Consider the following 21,657-nt stretch of genomic DNA (forward strand, 5'->3'; position numbering starts at 1 on the left):
AACATACCCTGTAGGAAGTTGTCACATGGGGAGAGGAAGTGTAGTCTCAAATTTAGTCAGAAAGGACACAAGCCAGAACAGTCCCTACAGCAGTCAAGTTGGGCCCTGGCTTATGCCAGGTCCCCTGTTAGAGGACGAGTCCAGTGTATTCTAGTCTAGAGTGTGATAGTGGGTGGCGGTATCAATAGTCCGGGTGGGTCACAACTCCACTCCGGACCACCGTGATAAGCACCCAAGGGACCCCCTCACAGCCCGGCAGGTCACTGACCACAGGGGAAAGGATATAGCTCGCCACTCTAAAATAAAAGCAGGTGTGCCACCATACCTGTGCGCCCACCTGGCACTGGCATCACGACAGTACATTTGGCTGAGCTATATCCCGACCAACCACCACAGTAGTGCCTCACAGGAGTGCACCACACAGTCCTTACAATGTGAGATAAAGAAAGAGTTTAAAGTACATAAAAATGTGAAACATGTGAACCCCACATGTTTCATTCTCCTCCTCAGACTTCCTCAGGGGACACCTTCTACTTTATTATTATGATTGATATTCTTATGGATAATTATTATAATAGGATTATTGATTATTTTTCCTTCATGTGGAATTTAGTGTATATGTGTTGTCATGGTTTATTTGTCTTTTTTTAATTTTTTTATTATTTCTCTATTATTGGCTAGGGGAGGGGGGTGTATATGTATTTGTCTTATCTGACTAGGGCAGCAGCAATCTACCTCGCCCCGGCCCTGCCTCATCCCCCTCCTTCCATTATACCTAAGACAATAGTCAGTGTGTTGGGGAAGGTACAGTGAGTGTAATGGTAATTGCACGGTGACATGATGGTGTTATTTAGTGTTCTCTCAGCGTTACATTATATATACACTATAGGATGATGTCATCGCATTTTACGCATCATTAAGTTGTCACTTGTTAGCAGGTGGGCCTGGGTAGAGATTTTCCACTCTGATCAAACAGCTGTAACACACGTCAGCCGCGGACTGTACATGCGTCCTCCAGTGACCTGTCCTTCTTGTATACCTGACTATTAGTGTCGATTTTTTCCATGAAACAAATGTAAAGCGAGATGTTTTAGGAAGGTCGCTGTCTGGTCCCATTAGGGTGGCCTCCTTTACCCTGGCAGCGCCCCCCAGTGTTGTGTGCCCATTGGGTTTACGTGCAGTGTGTCAGCCAGTCACACCCATCACACCACACACAGTTGTTTTGTGCTGTTATTGATTTTGAGGTTTTCACATGTGAAACGTATTAAAACAAATAAAAAAGTGTCATTTAAAACAACTTCCCTCCATGTGATTCTTAATATATTTGTAAATCACTTCATTAAAGGAGTACTCCAGCAAAAAAAATCTTTCAGGTGGCAGAAAGTGCAGAGATTTTTTAATTTACTTCTATTAAAAAACTCCAGTCTTCCAGTACTTTACACCCCTACAGCGGCTGATGTCTTTCCAGTCTGACACGGTGCTGCCACCTCTGTCCATGTCAGGAACTGTCCAGAGCAGGAGAGGTTCTCTATGGGGATTTGCTGCTGCTCTGGACAGTTCCTGACATGGACAGAGGTGGCAGCAGAGAGCACTGTGTCAGACTGGAAAGAATACACCACTTCCTGCAGGACATATAGCAGCTGATAAGTACTGGGAGACTGGAGATTTTTTTTTAATTAGAAGTAAATTACAAATCTCTGGCACTTTCTAGTTGATTTTTCTTAGCTGGAGTACCCCTTTGACCTAAATGACTTCTTACCCCAGAAAAACAGCTCTAGAATTGTCGCCACTAATAGGCCTGTATTTAGAGTTCATGCTGCCCTAGGCACCTTCATTGCTGAGGCCCCCCCCCGACACTGGCAGGTTACATGCATGGTATATACCCTGGCACTTGTGTGCCGCTCTGCTTGATGCCCGCTATTCTCATCAAACAGACGTGATGGAGGAAGGAAGGAGGCCGGGGACGTCTTAGTTTGGGGACCGGTTCTGTCCAGTGTTGGACTGGGGTACCTGGAGCCCACCAATATAGAACCAGTGAGACACGACATGCTGACCCGCTCCTTTCCTGAATTCATCTGTATCTGTGACAAATCCCTACATTTATACAGCTCTCAGGGTATGCTGGGAGTTGTAGTCTCTGAGAGGACAACCCTTTAATAAATCACTGTGTGCAGAGTCTCCTGGTGGCTGCAATCTGTGAGTGACAACCATCAGCCCTAAAGGTCCAGCAATACATCTGTCTACAATTGTACTACAACTCCCAGCATATCCTGAGGGCTGCAGACTGTCAGTACATGCTGGGAGTTGTAGTGCCTGCATCTGTTTTAGTTGGGTCCTAGGTGCATTATACACTGGATGCTTTGTGGCATATAAGAATACAGAGATCTGTGGGGGCTCAGTGCAGGGAAGTGACCCCAGAATATCACTAATATGGTAGGGCGAGATGTTTTTGTTCTATCCCCTATTAGTGATGTTCTGGGGTCACTTCCCTGCACTGAGCCCCCACTGATCTATGTATTCTTATATGCCACCTAGGGCCCAACTACAACAGCTGCAGGCACTACAACTCCCAGCATGTACTGACAGTCTGCAGCCCTCAGCATATGCTGGGAGTTGTAGTGCCTGCAGCTGTTGTAGTTTGATTCTAGTTTAAAAGTTTGCGCTAGTGTACTTTAGTGTCCGCGGGGCTGTGTCAGTACACTACCGCAAACCATACACTGACCCATTGAGACCCCAATGGTACACAGGCTCTGCACACTATAGAAGTGTTTACAGTGCAGTTACTAATGACTCACAGGTGACGTCTTCTCCGATTGCCGTTGCTCACTTTTTGCTTTCTTCTCCATCTGGCAGCCATCATGAAGACTTCTCTGACCACAACTCGTCTGCAGGCGGGCAGCTGGGGGTGACTGGGGAAGGGAGGCAGCTGGGGGGGGGGACTGAGGAAGGGAGGCAGCTGGGGGGGGGGGACTGAGGAAGGGAGGAAGCTGGGGGGGGACTGAGGAAGGGAGGAAGCTGGGGGGGGGGACTGAGGAAGGGAGGCAGCTGGGGGGGGGGACTGAGGAAGGGAGGCAGCTGGGGGGGGGGACTGAGGAAGGGAGGCAGCTGGGGGGGGGGGGGACTGAGGAAGGGAGGCAGCTGGGGGGGGGGACTGAGGAAGGGAGGCAGCTGGGGGGGGGGACTGAGGAAGGGAGGCAGCTGGGGGGGGACGGAGGAAGGGAGGCAGCTGGTGGGGGCTGGGGAAGGGAGGCAGCTGGTGGGGGGGCTGGGGAAGGGAGGCAGCTGGGGGGACTGAGGAAGGGAGGCAGCTGGGGGGGGACTGAGGGAGGGAGGCAGCTGGGGGGGGGGGCTGGCGAAGGGAGGCAGCTGGCGAAGGGAGGCAGCTGGGGGGCTATGTAAGGGAGGCAGCTGGGGGGCTGGGTAAGGGAGGCAGCTGGGGGGCTGGGTAAGGGAGGCAGCTGGGGGGCTGAGGAAGGGAGGCAGCTGGGGGGGGACTGAGGAAGGGAGGCAGCTGGGGGAGATAGGGGGTAAAAGATGGGGTGACAGGGGGGGAGCAGCTGGGGGTGGCAGTGGCAGAGCGAGAATCTGGGGAGGCAGGGGGAGCCGCTGGGGTGGCAGGGAGAGGATGGGGGCAGCTGGGGTGGCAGGGCAGCTGGGGTGGCAGGGGAGAATCTGGGGTGGAAGGTGGAGAAGATGGGGGGCAGAGGGAGAAGCTGGGGGGGCAAGGCGAGAAGAGGGAGCAGCTGGGAGCACAGGCAGGGGGAGCAGATGGAGGCAGGGGGAGCAAATGGGGGGCACGGGCAGGGGGAGAAGCTGTGGGGGGAAGAGGGAACAGCCGGGGGCAGAGGCAGACTAGGCAGGTCCCCCCAAAGCAGCTTCGGGGCGTTCGGGGTGCTCGAACTTCTTCCTGCTGCAGCGCTCGTGACGTAATCGCGCCGAGCAGGAAGAAGTTTGGGCACCGCGGGGCTGCAGGGGTGAGCTGCCGGCCTGAGATAGAGGCAGCGTGTCCCGGAAGGAGCTCACCGGCTGCACAACGGTGGCGGTGCTAACCGGCGCACCCCCAACCCTCCTACCCCCCCGTCCACAAACTAGGCACCCGCGGTCCGGTACCTAGGGTGGCGGGGGTTAAAAATATATTTTTTTATTTAAAAAAAATATATTTTGATCCCTGCAGGTGCCGCCCCCCGCAGGCCGCCGCCCTAGGCACCGGACCACGGGTGCCTAGTGGCAAATACGGCCCTGGCCACTAGGTGTCTCTCTTCTCTGCAGTTTGCAGTCCACTCCTTGTAGTCAAGGGAAATCTGGTGGCGCCCTGTACAGGAGAGAGGTCCTGAGAAAGCCTAGACTGTGTACCTGCAAGCTGAGCCAGGGTCACAGAACGGCCGGTGTCAGAGAGGATAATCCTGGCCGGAACTGCAGTAGCGGCCAGATAATCTTAATTTCTGATGAACTGGGATGTGGGTGCATCCGTGTGCGCACGCATCCCAATTCACCGCTGCACACAATGGAGCGTGCGTTGGGAACTGACATGTTCTCTGCGGCTCCTATTCAATGAATAGCGGCCACAGAAGACTAACATGTCAGGTTTTCATGCGGCCGGATGGAACTATGGTCGGAGTGTATACTACGTGTATGTATACCATGGGGGAGACTTATCAAACATGGTGTAAAGTGAAACCGGCTCAGTTGCCCCTAGCAACCAATCAGATTCCACCTCTCATTTCCCAGAGTCTGTGAGGAAGGAAAGATGGAATCTGATTGGTTGCTAGGGGCAACTGAGACAGTTTCACTTTACACCAGTTTGATAAATCTCCCTGTTCGTGTATACGCTCTGGCCGGGATTAGATTAATTCACATACAACATGGGGGAGATTCATGAAAGGGTGTAAATATACATATGGTGTAAACTGCCCACAGCAGCCAATCACAGCTCAGCTAACAGTTCTGGTATCATATAACAGGAGCTGTGATTGGTTGCTGTCGGCAGTTTACACCAGGTGTAAATCCCCCCCCCCCCATATGTTTTGCATAAATCACGGCCAAATTGCAACAACGGCCGTGATTTATGTAAAAAATACGTTGTGTGAAAAAAAATTGCAGGACGGCAGTTGCGTTGGAACGTGACTTAGAGCACTATTCCACAGGCCGAGCAGGGCCCGATCAACGATGTAAACGAGCGCCGTTTTGCTAGATCGGCGCTTGTTTACTGGGCCTATTACACGGCGTGACAATCGTTAGCGAGGGCTGCAGGGACATCGTTACCGATGTCTTTGCAGCATACATGACCTGGCAGGGCTTCCCCTGCGCTCCTTCTTCCTTCCGGTCCCGCGGCACATCAGCAGCTCCGGAGCGGCCTGACTGAGCTGTCAGACCGCTCAGCCAATCACTGGCCGTGGCGTTCCCGGCCAGTGATTGGCTGATCGGTCTGACAGCTCAGTCAGGCCGCTCCGGAGTTGATGCTGTGCCGCGGGACCGGAAGGAAGAAGGAGCGCAGGGGAAGCCCTGCCAGGTCATGTATGCTGCTTTTCAAATCGTCGGTCACCCGCCGCGCACCGCTATTCCACGAAGCAATACGCAGTGGGTGACCGATGATTTTAGGTTTGGTCCTAAATAAACGATCAGCCGATGACATGATCATTGGCTGATCGTTTACTCTATTCCACCGAGTGATAATCGAGCGGTAATCAGCCGAATCGGGCCGATTCGGCTGATTATCGCTCCGTGGAATAGGCCCCTTACATTGAGGTGAAAATCGCATGTGACTTTGCTGCTGCTCTGGACAGTTCCTGACATGGACAGAGGTGGCAGCAGAGAGCACTGTGTCAGACTGGAGAGAATACACCACTTCCTGCAGCACATACAGCAGCTGATAAGTACTGGAAGACTGGTGATTTTTAACTAGAAGTAAATTACAAATCTGTATAACTTTTTGACACCTGCTGGTTTGAAAGATTTTTTTATTTATTTTTTACTGGAGGGAGTATCCCTTTAAAGGCCCTATTCCACGGAAAGATTATCGTTCATAAACTCGATCCAACGACCGCTCGTTAACGACCACTAAACGATTTTTTTAGCGAACGATAACACAACACACGTGGGAACGTGAACGATATATGTAGTGTAAAGATTATTTAGCGGTTGTTACATGGTCGTTTAAAACGTTCGCCGGGGTGATCATGACCATACGACACACCTACCTTTTTTTTTTAAACCTTTTTACGAATGACTGAAAGATTTCTAATTTTACGAACCGATTAGCGATTTATCTTTCGAAGACCCATTTTTTTTCGATATGCTGAAAAACCATTTTGAACGACAATATAACGATTTCGCCTTTGTCGTTTGCTCGTTTACATCAATTCTTATGTAGGACTTATGTAGTGACGCACCCCCAATCAGGGGTCTGAGAAAGCTGGATGACCGGCTATGATTAGGAGCTATTGCTTCAGCAGACGAGGCAGCTTAGTCACTGTTTTTTCTCTTAAAGGTATTGTCCAAAGACAAATATGGCCACTCTTTTTCAGAAACAGCACCTCTCAGTTTGGGTGTTATTTTGTAGCTAAAGTAAATGGAGATGAAGTGCAATACCACACACAACCTGAGGAGAGGGGTGGCGCTGTTTTTGCAAGAAAGTATTTATATTTTTCCTAATCCCCTTTAATTTTAAGGGGAATGTTCTTCAAGGTGATGGATGCCCCTCAGGTGTGATCACCACCCTATACTACAGGGATATGGCCTTCTCACAAATCACTGCTCACTACTATTATTATTGCCACAGCTCTACCCCACTCCACGTTCGTGAGTGGGCCGCCAGCGCGGGAGCGTCGGGGAGAACGGCTGTTGCTAAGCAATACTGAGACCGGACTCTTAATTTAAATATGAGGCGGGGCCGTGGGCGGGGCTTCAGTTCTACTGCAGCCGGGAGGAGAGGGCGTGCTGGTGGGCGTGTCTTGAAGACGGAGCCCCGCCTCTTCATATATAAGCGCCTACACAAGTGACAGCGTAGAGGATAACGCTGTCCCCGCTGCCGCCGTCGGTACCGGGATTGTTATTATCAGCACAGCGGGTCCCTCGGTGTATGGCACTGACAGGAGCCAGGATGTCCCGCTCGGAGGAGGTGCACCGGCTCACCGAGAATGTTTACAAGGTGAGAAGCGGCGGGGCAGGTGGACCCGGGGGCGGCGGGGGGATTACCGGCGGGCGCGCATGTATGGGGGGGGCAGTGCATGGAGAGAATGTGCGACATCTCCGTGTGAAAACGCACGGGTGCCGCAGGGAATTGTCGCACGGTTCTGTCAGATCTGTGTCTGTGGATCCACCTGTTGCCGCGGACCGATCCTGCCCTGTGCGATCCCCGGTATGGTGGGGGCTCTTGGGGTGTCAACGTGCAAATACAGTATTATTTTTTTTCCATAGAAATTCCATAGAACATTATATATATGTATATATATATATATATATATATATATATATATATATATATATATATATATATATATAATATATTTTATTTATTTATAGTTTTTGCTGGATTGGCATAGATAAGGTGTTCCCTGTAGGTCTGGGCTCCTCGGGGGCGGGGCTATGTGGTCATGTGACTGCAGGGGTTAGTTCTGATGATGTTGCAGTGGTCGCTCCTCTGTGCCAGGTTATGGGCTGCCCTGGTAGAGGGGCACAGTGCTCCAGGCTGGCAGCGGCCGTCGTGTAGAGGCCGTCCACCGCTCCACCACTGGTACTGTCTATAGATAACCCTCCCAGCCGTGACCGCCGGACCTGGTCAGACCCCTATATAGTGATGCCAGGTGTCCCTGGTATATAGATGACTGTGGGGGCTCAGCTTGGTGCCCCCCTAGTTGCTTTCCATGGTGCTGATCATAGTGTATGAGAGGGATAAGGAATCTGCCGCCCTCCAAACTACAACTCCCATCATACCTGGAGGGCAGCAGGCTCCCCGTCCCTGCTCTAGCAAAACTACAACTCCCATCATACCTGGAGGGCGGCAGGCTCCCCGTCCCTGCTCTAGCAAAACTACAACTCCCATCATACCTGGAGGGCGGCAGGCTCCCCGTCTCTGCTCTACAATGTGCTTCAGTGTCCCCCAACCTGCAAAACTACAACTCCCATAGTGCTCTGTGTTCAGGGTATGCTGGGACTTGTAGTGCTACTTGTAGAGGATGGCCGTGGTCCTTTGCTGCCCATATTGATCAGATCCTTTAAATCTGCTTAGATGTAAAGTTGGATACACTCTAAGCCGGGTGTATCCCTGTCCATCAGTAGAAGGCTCTGGATCCGCTATTGTGCCGCATGTTTACATAACTGGGGTATATTGGGGACTGTGGTGTTTGTCACATTGTAGATACTGAGCGGAGACCCTCCCAACACTCACAGGGGGTCTGGGGTGCAGGTGCTGGCTATCCCTATAGACCTATCATAGGGGCCCCATCTATCCCTATAGACCTATTATAGGGGCCCCATCTATCCCTATAGACCTATTATAGGGGCCCTATCTATCCCTATGTGTCTATTATAGGGGCCCTATCTATCCCTATAGACCTATTATAGGGGCCCTATCTATCCCTATAGACCTATTATAGGGGCCCTATCTATTCCTATGTGCCTATTATAGGGGCCCTATCTATCCCTATGTGCCTATTATAGGGGCCCTATCTATCCCTATGTGTCTATTATAGGGGCCCTATCTATCCCTATGTGTCTATTATAGGGGCCCTATCTATCCCTATGTGTCTATTATAGGGGCCCTATCTATCCCTATGTGCCTATTATAGGGGCCCTATCTATCCCTATGTGTCTATTATAGGGGCCCTATCTATCCCTATGTGTCTATTATAGGGGCCCTATCTATCCCTATGTGTCTATTATAGGGGCCCTATCTATCCCTATGTGTCTATTATAGGGGCCCTATCTATCCCTATAGACCTATTATAGGGGCCCTATCTATCCCTATAGACCTATTATAGGGGCCCTATCTATTCCTATGTGCCTATTATAGGGGCCCTATCTATCCCTATGTGCCTATTATAGGGGCCCTATCTATCCCTATGTGTCTATTATAGGGGCCCTATCTATCCCTATGTGTCTATTATAGGGGCCCTATCTATCCCTATGTGTCTATTATAGGGGCCCTATCTATCCCTATGTGCCTATTATAGGGGCCCTATCTATCCCTATGTGTCTATTATAGGGGCCCTATCTATCCCTATGTGTCTATTATAGGGGCCCTATCTATCCCTATGTGTCTATTATAGGGGCCCTATCTATCCCTATGTGTCTATTTTTGGGGCCCTATCTATCCCTATGTGTCTATTATAGGGGCCCTATCTATCCCTATGTGTCTATTATAGGGGCCCTATCTATCCCTATGTGTCTATTATAGGGGCCCTATCTATCCCTATGTGTCTATTATAGGGGCCCTATCTATCCCTATGTGTCTATTATAGGGGCCCTATCTATCCCTATGTGTCTATTATAGGGGCCCTATCTATCCCTATGTGTCTATTATAGGGGCCCTATCTATCCCTATGTGTCTATTTTTGGGGCCCTATCTATCCCTATGTGTCTATTATAGGGGCCCTATCTATCCCTATGTTGTTATAGGGGCTGCTGTGTATTTTGTCACATTATATTCTGTTATGTGTTTATTGTATCTTTTCTTACTTGGTATCAGAGATCTGTGTGTGTTACAGTGTGTGTTATAGTGTCTGTTTGCTGTAGTGTGTGAATGTGTGTTGTAGTGTTGTGGTGTGTGTGTGTGTGTGTGTGAATGTGTTGTAGTGTGTGAATGTGTTGTGGTGTGCGGTGTTTGCAGGTTACATTAGCAATCTGTACAGGTGGAAAATTAATTTAGTTTCAATTACCCAGTGCGGCGTTGTCACAGAAGGCTGCTGTTCACATTTGTGTATAATTACAGGGCCGTGGGGGGAGGGGACCTGTTGCTCTGCTGCACATCGGCCCAGCTGAGGCTCCGCACTCACATCACCGCGTGTTTTCTTACTTGTCATTATTGTTTAGTTTTATTCACTTTTCTGATCTGTTCATAAAAAAAACCCAAAAACAAACCTTGTAAGATAAGGCGGCCAGAAGGATAGGGATGTCTGGGGGATACGGGTCCTTCTGACCCCTCATTGGGCTGCGTCTGCTCCAAGACACCAGAGGGGCACAGATACATTCAGACGTGCTTCTCCTCACTACCTGTCTGCATGGTACCTGAACATGTCATCTGCAGTAGAGCCTGCTCCAGTCTATTCGTGCGGCATTTAGTTACCGGTGGATGAAGAAGTTGGATGCCACCCTATGGAGTCCTGGAAAACATGGATACAGACATAGGCCATAGGCTGTATCCAGCTTCTTCAGCCACTGGAAATCTAATGGGGCTATGGAGACTGGGAGACTGGTACGCTGTTACATCTTAGTGGACTCTTACCCAATTTCCTAGACCCCCCCCCCCTCCCCCCGACCTCCTCTCTCGTCCTACAAAAGGTCAGTGATAGGACACCTAGGACTGTACTCTCTCCGCACTAGGACGCGGCTGGTTTACGGTTGGATGTGGTCTACTTAGTTTAGTTTTTTTGCTGCATTGATATGTTTGTTTGGCCTTAAGCATCTTTGGTCTTTTAAATATCTACAATGTATCTAATATACAGAATATATATATATAATTATTTTATATATATAAATATATAATTTATTGCATATATACAATTTTTTTTAACTTTTTTTGTACTAACTTTTAATATAGTATTTTATCTCTATATTTAAATTTTTATTTATTTTTTTACTTTGTTTTACGTTACTTGGTTTTTCTTTAAAAAGAAAAAAGAAATAAATAAGCATTTATCATTATATAGAATATTTTTTTCCCCTTTAGTTTAGTTTTAGTGACTGCATGGCTGGTTGTGTCTCGCGGTGGTGTTTGTGTAAGTTGAGGATACAGAGCAGGATGTGGATTTAGTGTCATTGTGATCACTGTGGATGTGGCTCTAGGAATAAGGACGTAAAATAAAGTGTATAAGTTTTAATATAAAATAAATGGTATACAATCCCTCCAAAGTAATCACATTGTAAAGGGGGGGGGCAGGGTGGATTCGGTTGAAATCAAGGGAAAGTTTTATATTGTGTACGGAATACGTTCCTGTGACCTCACACATGACCTAAAGGGGTCGGACTCTGCTGACTATGGGCCCTATTCCATGGGACAATTATCGTTCAGATTATCGTTAAGTCGTTCGAATCTAAACAATAATCGTTTGGTTGAGTAGCAGTTAGCGATTACCGACCTAACGAGAAATCGTTGATCGTTTAATAAGACCTGGACCTATTTTTATCGTTGCTTGTTCGCAAATCGTTTTGCATTGAATAGGACGTCGTTCGCAGTAGTGACAAGACGACCGCAAGAACGATCATAAGTAACGATTATCTTTCCATGTAAATGGGTGAACGATTTCAGGTCTTTCACAATAGCGGTCGTTTGTATCGTTTATCGTTAACGATTATGCGAACGATAATCGTCCCGTGGAATAGGGCCCTATAGGAGCATGTGACTATACACAGGAGACCACCCCCATGGAAGGGTCTTCTCATAGAGGTTTGCTATACGCTGCTGCTCTTGGCGTCTTTTATACTCGCTCTCCTCTATAGAGGGATTTGTTTGGCTGCGGTCGGTGATTGTCAGGGCTGTTTATCTTGGCTTTGGCTGTATAATACTGTAACCTTTTGTACACAATGCATAGCATTTAGTATGTTCCAAGATGTCTCTTTACAAGGCTGCTATCTCAGTCTGTAGTCGGCCACCTTGGCAGGGACTACACCTCCCAGCATGCCTGGCCGGGACGACTACTTCCTAGCAGAGAATAAAGTGCTGAATGTTGTGTGTCAGCGCAGAGTCCTAATCCAGGCACCTATCTGGGATTGTGTTCATAAGGCCGGTGCATTAGTGTTCCTGCCGTGCCCTAAATAGCTCGGTATCGGCTTGTACCAGGCTTTGTTTCGTCCCCGCACAGAGAAGAATTGCTGTAAGCCCTGAGAAGAGCGCGGCCAGATATTATCACTGCTCGCCTGGCGTTGGCTCCGGGCGCTGAGAACGCATTGTCTGATCAGACGGGAAGCCGTGTAATCTGCATTGAGCCAATTTAACCATGACAAGTGCGCACAGATGCAATGCGGCCGATGGACGGGGTACGGGGGTGGTGGTAATAATCGGAAGTGACTTCAGTTGTAGTAGAGAACCACTGGCACTGGGGAGGAGGTGGTTGTGAAATTTAGTTGCCAGTCGACAAAGGGCGCCCTCTCTTGTGTGCAGGATGTGCCTGGAATTTCAGCTCTGCCCAGTGGTGGTTATTCTGGCAGCTCACAGCATCACATTCACATGCTTATAAGGTGGGCAGTGTTCTGCCTGGTATCATACAGTACAGGGGCTAATACAACGGGCCGCAGCCCTGTCTGGTGTACAGTACAGGGGGTAATACCCCGGGCCGCAGCCCTGTCTGGTGTACAGTACAGGGGGTAATACTCCGGGCCGCAGCCTGTCTGGTGTACAGTACAGGGGGTAATACCCCGGGCCGCAGCCTGTCTGGTGTATGGTATACTTACTATATTATATATTACAGGGACACTTACTACAATATATATATATATATATATATATATATATATATATATATATATATATATATATATATATATATATATATATATGGTGGTACCTCAGTTTAAGAGTGTAGTCTCTGTCAGTCCTTGTGTTTCCCAGCCTCTCCATTCCTGCTACAATGTGCCTGCACTAACACTCAGCCATTCACAGTAAGTGGCCCTCTGCAGCTCCATCCTGTATCTGCAAACTGCTGCAGTGTTATCAGGGTTATACAGTTACTATACATTATATACCACATGCTGATTGCTATACTGTACAGTAACTTATATATCACATATCCAGCTGATGTGTTATCAGGGTTATACAGTTACTATACATTATATACCACATGCTGATTGCTATACTGTACAGTAACTTATATATCACATATCCAGCTGCCGTGTTATCAGGGTTATACAGTTACTATACATTATACTCCACATGCTAATTGCTATACTGTACAGTAACTTATATATCACATATCCAGCTGCTGTGTTATCAGGGTTATACAGTTACTATACATTATACACCACATGCTGCTATACTGTACAGTAACTTATATATCACATATCCAGCTGCTGCTGTGTTATCAGGGTTATACAGTTACTATACATTATACACCACATGCTGCTATACTGTACAGTAACTTATATATCACATATCCAGCTGCTGTGTTATCAGGGTTATACAGTTACTATACATTATACTCCACATGCTGCTATACTGTACAGTAACTTATATATCACATATCCAGCTGCTGTGTTATCAGGGTTATACAGTTACTATACATTATACACCACATGCTGCTATACTCTACAGTAACGTATAATATTACATATCCAGCTGTTTCTGAATGATTGTTTCATCTGTTTTACGTGTTGTTCAGAATATAAAATCATTATTTTTGCAGTGTGGAACCAATTGTCTGCATACCAGTGATTTCTTATGGGAAAATTTGCTTTGGTTTAAGAGTGGATTTGGATTACAAGCACGGTCCCGGAACGAATTATGCTCATAATCCAAGGCTTCACTGTGTATATATTAGAGGGCCGCTTACTGTAACATATAGGAGGGCGGCTTGCGCTGTGAGTTCAGCAGGTTGGATACGTGTCTGTGTGGGAACACGCTGTCACTTTCGGGTAGGAGGTGAATGATGCGTGGGTCTGCGTCTTCTCTCTATCTTTATTTCTGCTTCAATCCTCCAGTTGATCTTCATCTCCCTGAGGAGGGGACGCAATACCCACATTATATCTGCAGGCAGCTGTAACCCCTTCCGTGCCAGGAGGGAGGGAATACCATTAGCAAAATGTTAAACTGAGACGCTCTTCCCCCAACTACTGTACAAAAAAGAGACTGGCCTCCGGCAAGGTAACATGGAGGATGGGATGGCGGCATCTCCGCTCCTGGCGGTGTTATATATTCCACTGTATAGAGTTTGCTGTGTTTCCTACTGCAGTGAGGACTTATGCTGGTATAACAGGATTCACCCATTACCCTGGGAGCAGTGTGTGCCCGCGTGTAAGAAGAGGACAGTATGATGCTGGTATAACAGGATTCACCCATTACCCTGGGAGCAGTGTGTGCCCACTGTAGTCAGGCTGGCTGGTAAGGAGGGTACAGTCTGCTGCTGGAATGATAGGATTCATCCATTACCCTGGTAGCGGTGTGTGTCCGCAGGTAAGGAGGGTTCAGTATGATGTTATAACAGGACCCACCCATTACCCTGGGAGCGGTGTGTGCCCGCTGGTAAGGAGGGTACAGTATGATGCTGGTATAACAGGATTCACCCATTACCCTGGGAGCAGTGTGTGTCCGCTGGTAAGGAGGGTACAGTATGATGCTGGTATAACAGGATTCATCCATTACCCTGGGAGCGGTGTGTGCCCGCTGGTAAGGAGGGTACAGTATGATGCTGGTATAACAGGATTCACCCATTACCCTGGGAGCAGTGTGTGTCCGCTGGTAAGGAGGGTACAGTATGATGCTGGTATAATAGGATTCACCCATTACCCTGGGAGCAGTGTGTGTCCGCTGGTAAGGAGGGTACAGTATGATGCTGGTATAATAGGATTCACCCATTACCCTGGAAGGGGTGTGTGCCCGCTGTAGTCAGTCTGGTTGGTAAGGAGGGTACAGTATGATGGTAATAGGAGACCCTGAGAGCATGTGTGCCCGCTGTAGTCAGGCTGGTTGGTAAGGAGGGTACAGTATGATGGTAATAGGAGACCCTGGGAGCATGTGTGCCCGCTGTAGTCAGGCTGGTTGGTTAGGAGGGTACAGTATGATGGTAATAGGAGACCCTGGCAGCATGTGTGCCCGCTGTAGTCAGGCTGGTTGGTAAGGAGGGTACAGTATGATGGTAATAGGAGACCCTCAGAGCTTGTGTGCCCGCTGTAGTCAGGCAGGTAAGGAGGGTACAGTATGATGCTGGTATAATAGGAGACCCTGGGAGCATGTGTGCCCACTGTAGTCAGGCTGGTTGGTAAGGAGGGTACAGTATGATGGTAATAGGAGACCCTCAGAGCTTGTGTGCCCACTGTAATCAGTCTGGTTGGTAAGGAGGGTACAGTATGATGGTAATAGGAGACCCTGGGAGCATGTGTGCCCGCTGTAGTCACTGCTGTAAGAGGGTTCTGCTTCAGGGAATCCTATAAATATCATTTGCACAGACTTTCCCTCACTACTTATAAGTGAGATGTATATAGAGAGGTATATGTAAGTGCCTGTTAACCCTAATTGTTCCAGAGACTGAAGAAAAATATACTGGACGTAGACGCCTACATAGACAGAAGTGTTGACTTTGGGGGAACTCTACGGTGGTCCTACACTCTACATAGCTGTTGATCTTGTTGACATTTTTGGTCAATTTGTCAATGTCGGTTAGATCATGAGTGGGGAACCAAGCTTTCATCGTCCAGGCATGATGGGAGTTGTAGTTTTGCAGCAGCTGGAGGGCCTCCGGTTCCCCGTCTCTGGATTAGATGTCTGAGAGGTCCTCCATGCTGTAACAATAGACGCTGCTGTGGCCAGTGTGACTTTTTAGTTGCCTGGTGTAAGAACCTTTATAGATGTTATGAGGAAAGTTGTGCCAGTCACGGAGTCATCGGGGCCCTGCCTGTCTGGGTGCATTCTGGGTTATGGCTCACAACCCTATCGGGGAAAACTTCTTACAACCTCAGATGTGAGTGTAAGGAGGAGCCATGGGGTTAAGAAAATTGTTCAAGAAGCAGCAATGAAATGAGAACTTTTTTTTCTAAGACTTAGGGGGAGAACATGGCGTCAAGTGAGACTGACTCAGTCACCCCTAGCAACCAATCAGATTCCACCTCTCATTCCTCACAGACTCTTTGGAAAATGGAATCTGATTGGTTGGTTGCTAGGGGCAACTGGGCCAGTTTCACTTTACACCATATTTGATAAATCTGTCCCTTCTCCTTGGCGTATGGGGCGCTCGGTGGGCAGGGGCATGGCAAGGCATGGAGGAGGCCAGTAGAAGTCATGACCCTACGGAATCCTTCCCGTGGAGACATAGCCGGGGTGTGTATTGATTTCCCGATGGATTTGTGATGGGTTTTCTCTTGACTTTCTATCTAAAATTCATCTTGAAGACACATATCGTTGGGCTGGACAAATCCAATGAAGGCCATACGGGAGAGCTCCTGGATTGGTACGGTTCCTCCACCGTAGATCTAGCGAGGGATGTGACCAGGAGGAAATGTGTTTATTCCTCCCGGTCGCTCCAAGGTATCAGAACCAATTAGAAGAATAGTTGTAGCAACACAATGACTTCTAAAGAGGGTGAGATATCAGTGGTTTTAATTGTCGCCTCAGGTGTCGTCACAATCCGCCAGTCTATAGACGTCTCCTAATTCCCTGGTAGACTGAGAAGCCGCTCTTATCTGCCATGATAGACAGAGCCATGCTGCCCGAGAGGCCACTCCGCTAATTAGGAACTTCCTAGACATGATAAAATCGCCGATGGCGTCGCTTTCCTCCATAAGAGAAGCTTACCGTGTATACATAGGCGGGGATTGTTCATCGTGGTACTCTCACTGTCTCCGGGACGTAGCTTAGCCGTCATTGTCTGAATCCCATCCGAAGAGGAGACACTGGCCGCCATACTGTCATGGTCCAAGTAGCGATACCTCTTCAGATGGGCCATAATAGTACTGCAATGGCTCCATATCCCTACTGTCACTATAGCAGGAACAGGACATATCATGGCTGCTATATATTGGCTACGGAATATGGCAAAAAATTAAAGGGGTTGTAAATTATGTCTGTTAAAAAATCTCCAGTCTTCCAGTACTTATCAGCTGCTGTATGTCCTGCAGGAAGTGTTGTATTCTCTCCAGTCTGACAGTGCTTTCTGCTGCCACCTCTGTCCATGTCAGGAACTGTCCAGAGCAGCAGCAAATCCCCATAGAAAACCCTCTCCTGCTCTGGACAGTTCCTGACATGGACAGAGGTGGCAGCAGAGAGCACCGTGTCAGACTGGAGAGAATACACCACTTCCTGCAGAGCATACAGCAGCTGATAAGTGATGGAAGACTGGAGGTTATAACATAGAAGTAATTTACAAATCTGTATAACTTTCTGATTTGAAAGAAGAAGAAATAATAGTTCGCTGGAGTATCCCTTTAAGCTTTTTGCATGGATTTTCTATATTCACACCCATAGTGGTATACAAGTCCAAAAGTTAGAGGATACCACAAACAGTGGTAAAACCTGTGGCCCTCCAGCTGTTGCAAAACTACAATTCCCATCATGCCTGGACAGCCTTCGGCTGTCCAGGCATGATGGGAATTATAGTTTTGCAACAGCTAGAGGGCGGAAGTTCTCCATCTCTGGATTAGGGCCCATTTACACAGAAAGATTATTTGACAGATTATCTGTCAAAGATTTGAAGCCAAAGCCAGGAACAGACTATAAACAGAGATCAGGTCATAAAGGAAAGCCTGAGATTTTTCCTCTTTTCAAATCCATTCCTGGCTTTGGCTTCAAATCTTTGGCAAATAATCTGTCAGATAATCTTTCTGTGTAAATGAACCCTTAAAGGAAGCCATTCCAATGATATGTTAGTAAATTGCTCACTGTGCACTTCCTTGTGGTATATACATGAAGCTCTCCTCACATATGGATGAACAGGTTGTTGTTTACACCAGTGACTGACGTGTTTTACTGACGTTCTTCATCATATCCATACGCCTTTGTGCAGATTCCTAATTGAAGCCTAGCTTATCAGCGTGCAGCTGTGCTATAGGTATAAGTGGGGAGAGGAGGCTGTGACGCAGTGATCAATACCTCACCCCACTCTATCTACTCCATCTTTATCCTTAGGAAAATGTTGTTTTGTACTTGTAAGAGGCTATTAGATTTCATTACCCTTGTGAGGTTTACAGTTTGACCTCTACTTGTGTTTTCCAGAATTCAGATTCTTAAAAGGTAACTCTGCAGCATGTGAAATGGCCACTCTGACAGTATTTAAATGGGTACTCCGGAAGTTTTTTTTTTTTTTTTTTTTTTTTTTTAAATCAACTGGTGTCAGAAAGTTCTATAGATTTGTAACTTACTTCGATATAAAAATCTCCAGTCTTCCAGTACTTATCAGCTGCTATATGTTCTGCAGGAAGTGGTGTATTCTTTCCAGTCTGACACAGTGCTCTCTGCTGCCACCTCTGTCCATGTCAGGAACTGTCCAGAGCAGCAGCAAATCCTCATAAAAAACCTCTCCTGCTCTGGACAGTTCCTGACATGGATAGAGGTGGCAGCAGAGAGCACTGTGTTAGACTGGAGAGAATACACCACTTCCTGCAGGACATACAGCAGCTGATAAGTATGGGAAGGCTTATGATTTTTAAATAGAAGTAAATTACAAATCTTTCTGTCGGGAGAGTCCCTTACACCGACAGTCGAAGCCGAGGACCTTAAAACAGGGTCACAATTGCCTTCGGTCAGGTGTGATATTGTAGTTCTACTGGCTGTCATTCTTCTGTCATATGGATGAAATTGTACTGTAATAAGCCCCACCGCTGCCCCGGGCATTATAACTGCATAGTTGTATATTAGGTGTGGTGGTAAGGTACTGTATTAGTTTCTTGTTGGTGTCATTTGACTGGCGCTGTCGGTGCTGTCATTTGACTGGCGCTGTCGGTGCTGTCATTTGACTGGCGCTGTCGGTGCTGTCATTTGACTGGCGCTGTCGGTGCTGTCATTTGACTGGCGCTGTCGGTGCTGTCATTTGACTGGCGCTGTCGGTGCTGTCATTTGACTGGCGCTGTCGGTGCTGTCATTTGACTGGCGCTGTCGGTGCTGTCATTTGACTGGCGCTGTCACTGAACGGCTACTTATTATAGCAGGGTTACATGGACTATTATTTCAGCAGTGTATGGCAGCTTTCTTTGTTATACTTTGTACACAACATGAACCCAACCGGCATCATCTATTGGTTGGTTTAATCTTTATGGCGCCTTTTAGTTGCTTATAAGCCACGTCTGCTTGTTAAAGTGAATGTAGCACTAGGTACAGCGCTTTGTATTACATGAACAGGCGGGCGCTGGCACGGCCCCCAATGTGGTGACCACCTCCCCTCGGTTACGCGGCTCCAGCAGCAGGTCCTGGGGACGTGCGTGCGGCGTTGCGCTTCGGAACGGGCGTTGGGGGCCATGAACCCAGCTGCCTGTTGCACCGGCAGTGAAGCTCCACGAGGGGTTTAGGTGAGTCGTGGGTGGCGGGTGGCCTTACTTTCTGGGGGTCCCTTACTTTTGGGGGGTGCCCTAGTTTAGGGTAGGGGGTGCCTTACTTTACACTCTAGGGTACATTAGTAGTGGTGTCTTATTTCTGGGGGAAACACTGTATAACACCGGACGTTCTGTGACCCGGCTGGGTGACAGAATGGCCGGTGTAACTGAAGATCATCCTAGCCGGTACTGCAGTCGGATGATCTTCATTTCTGCAAAGTGCAATGTCGGCCGTGACTTATGCAAAACATACGTTGTGTGAACACAGCCTTATAGTTAGGAGGCTGTAAAAGTGCCGGGACATTAGTCCTACATTACTAGACTATTACTAAACCGCCATCTGTTTTCCACTGTGTTTGGGGGAATAAGATAAAGATCCCTTTGTTTATTCTTGAGTCTGATCGTTCCGTGACTGAAGAAGTTGGATGCTGCCCTAGGGAGTCTGGAGAAACATGGATACAGTCATAGGCCATAGACTCCCTAGGGCGGCATCCAACTTCTTCAGCCTCTGGTAATCAAATCCGACTCCAGCCTGCTCCAGTCCCGCTCATCTCTATTTATTGTCATATGTCACTACATATTGCTACTATGCATTGATCTGCTATACCTGGCTTGTTGGGGAAGGAGGGGAGGATGGTTAGGTGTAGTATGAGCCCTATGGCTGACAAGTGCTAATTTACATATATTTTCACCATGATGTATTGCCGGTAAGGCTGGGTTTTTTCTTTTTCCAAAAAACGTATGAAAAGACAGATTTATTTATGTGTATCGGTGGTCCACCACGTTTTTGTATATGTTAAAAAAACGGATGTGTTTTGATCCGTATTTTTTTTTAAAGGATGTCAATAGGGAAATGGATGCACTCAAATACATCTGTTTTTGTTTGTTTTTTTTTTGCTAAAAAAATAGACTGCAAAAAATGCTGTGTGAACCCAGTCTAAAGGCTGTATTACACAGTCCGACTCTGAGGAGCAAATGAACGCTGTCAGCACTCGTTTGCTCCACGTTGCCCGCTCGCTGCTGCCGCTGTTACATGCGGCAGCAGCGAGTGAGTCCGGGCGGGGTGGGGGGCTGCCCGGGTGATCGCTGATCGTCCAGGCAGCCCATAGGGTATAGCGGCAGTCTGCTGCCGCCGCTCCTTTTCCACGGAGTGACGGCAGCAGATCGCTGCTATGTCGTTTGTGTTTCAACATGTTGAAAGGCAAACGACTTCAACGATCAGCCGACATGAACAATGTCGGCTGATCGTTGCCCCCTATTCCACGGGACGATTATAGTCTGAATACGGCCATTGTCCATTGTCTTGCTGGGATCAGAAGGAATAAACGATCATAGTAACTATCGTAACTAGCGGCTCTATGTGAGCAGGAGGCTCTGTGCGGCTCTCTATGTGAGCAGGAGGCTCTGTGCGGCTCTATGTGAGCAGGAGGCTCTGTGCGGCTCTATGTGAGCAGGAGGCTCTGTGCAGCTCTCTATGTGAGCAGGAGGCTCTGTGCGGCTCTATGTGAGCAGGAGACTCTGTGCGGCTCTCTATGTGAGCAGGAGGCTCTGTGCGGCTCTCTATGTGAGCAGGAGGCTCTGTGCGGCTCTCTATGTGAGCAGGAGGCTCTGTGCGGCTCTCTATGTGAGCAGGAGGCTCTGTGCGGCTCTATGTGAGCAGGAGGCTCTGTGCGGCTCTCTATGTGAGCAGGAGGCTCTGTGCGGCTCTATGTGAGCAGGAGGCTCTGTGCGGCTCTCTATGTGAGCAGGAGACTGTGCGGCTCTCTATGTGAGCAGGAGAGCGGCTGCACTTGTGTGCGGCTTCTGTAATTAGACCATTCATCCACCATTTACGGTAATGGATCATCAGCTTTAAAATAGATGGCTAGTAATTTGCATTTAATTGTATGATGGGACTTGGCGTTAAAATAGACTTGTAGAGATGTTTTTTCTTCTATAGTTATTTCTGTACCTGGACTCAGATGCTTCACTTTAATCGCTTTTAGTATAATCTTTATTCATACGGAGCCATCACATATAAGTATGCGTCTGTATATTGTGACTTCTACTTCTGTCATTTCCTTTTCTAAACTCTTAAAGTGAATCTGTACCATCATGTAGTCATCCCTAATCCGCCGATACATCGTTAAACAGGTCCTCACGTAGTGTCCGGTTCAGGGGTCGGCCTTTCTCCTGGGGCCGTAATTTTGGAGGAGAACTAGTTTTATCTCGGTAGCGAGGTGGGGAGTCAATGTGTCGGGGCCTAGAACGTCCGTGCCCTAAGCCTGCAGCGCC

General features: G+C 48.0%; 1 protein-coding gene across 3 annotated transcripts in view; it reads left to right on the plus strand.

Moving 5' to 3' along the window:
• Nucleotides 1–6,988: 6,988 nt before the first annotated feature.
• Nucleotides 6,989–21,657, plus strand: part of BAIAP2 (BAR/IMD domain containing adaptor protein 2) — a 111,081-nt gene continuing 96,412 nt past the window's right edge. For 2 of the 3 annotated variants that reach the window (XM_069952624.1, XM_069952621.1), the window contains exon 1: nucleotides 6,989–7,147. In XM_069952624.1, coding sequence (XP_069808725.1) covers nucleotides 7,079–7,147 — 69 coding nt within the window. In that variant the 5' untranslated portion in view covers nucleotides 6,989–7,078. Of the gene's footprint in view, nucleotides 7,148–16,160; nucleotides 16,181–21,657 lie in introns of those variants that run through there. The other variant, XM_069952622.1, reaches the window with a different exon arrangement.

Source organism: Dendropsophus ebraccatus, chromosome 14 (assembly GCF_027789765.1).
Source record: "Dendropsophus ebraccatus isolate aDenEbr1 chromosome 14, aDenEbr1.pat, whole genome shotgun sequence".
NCBI classification, from domain to species: Eukaryota; Metazoa; Chordata; class Amphibia; order Anura; family Hylidae; genus Dendropsophus; species Dendropsophus ebraccatus.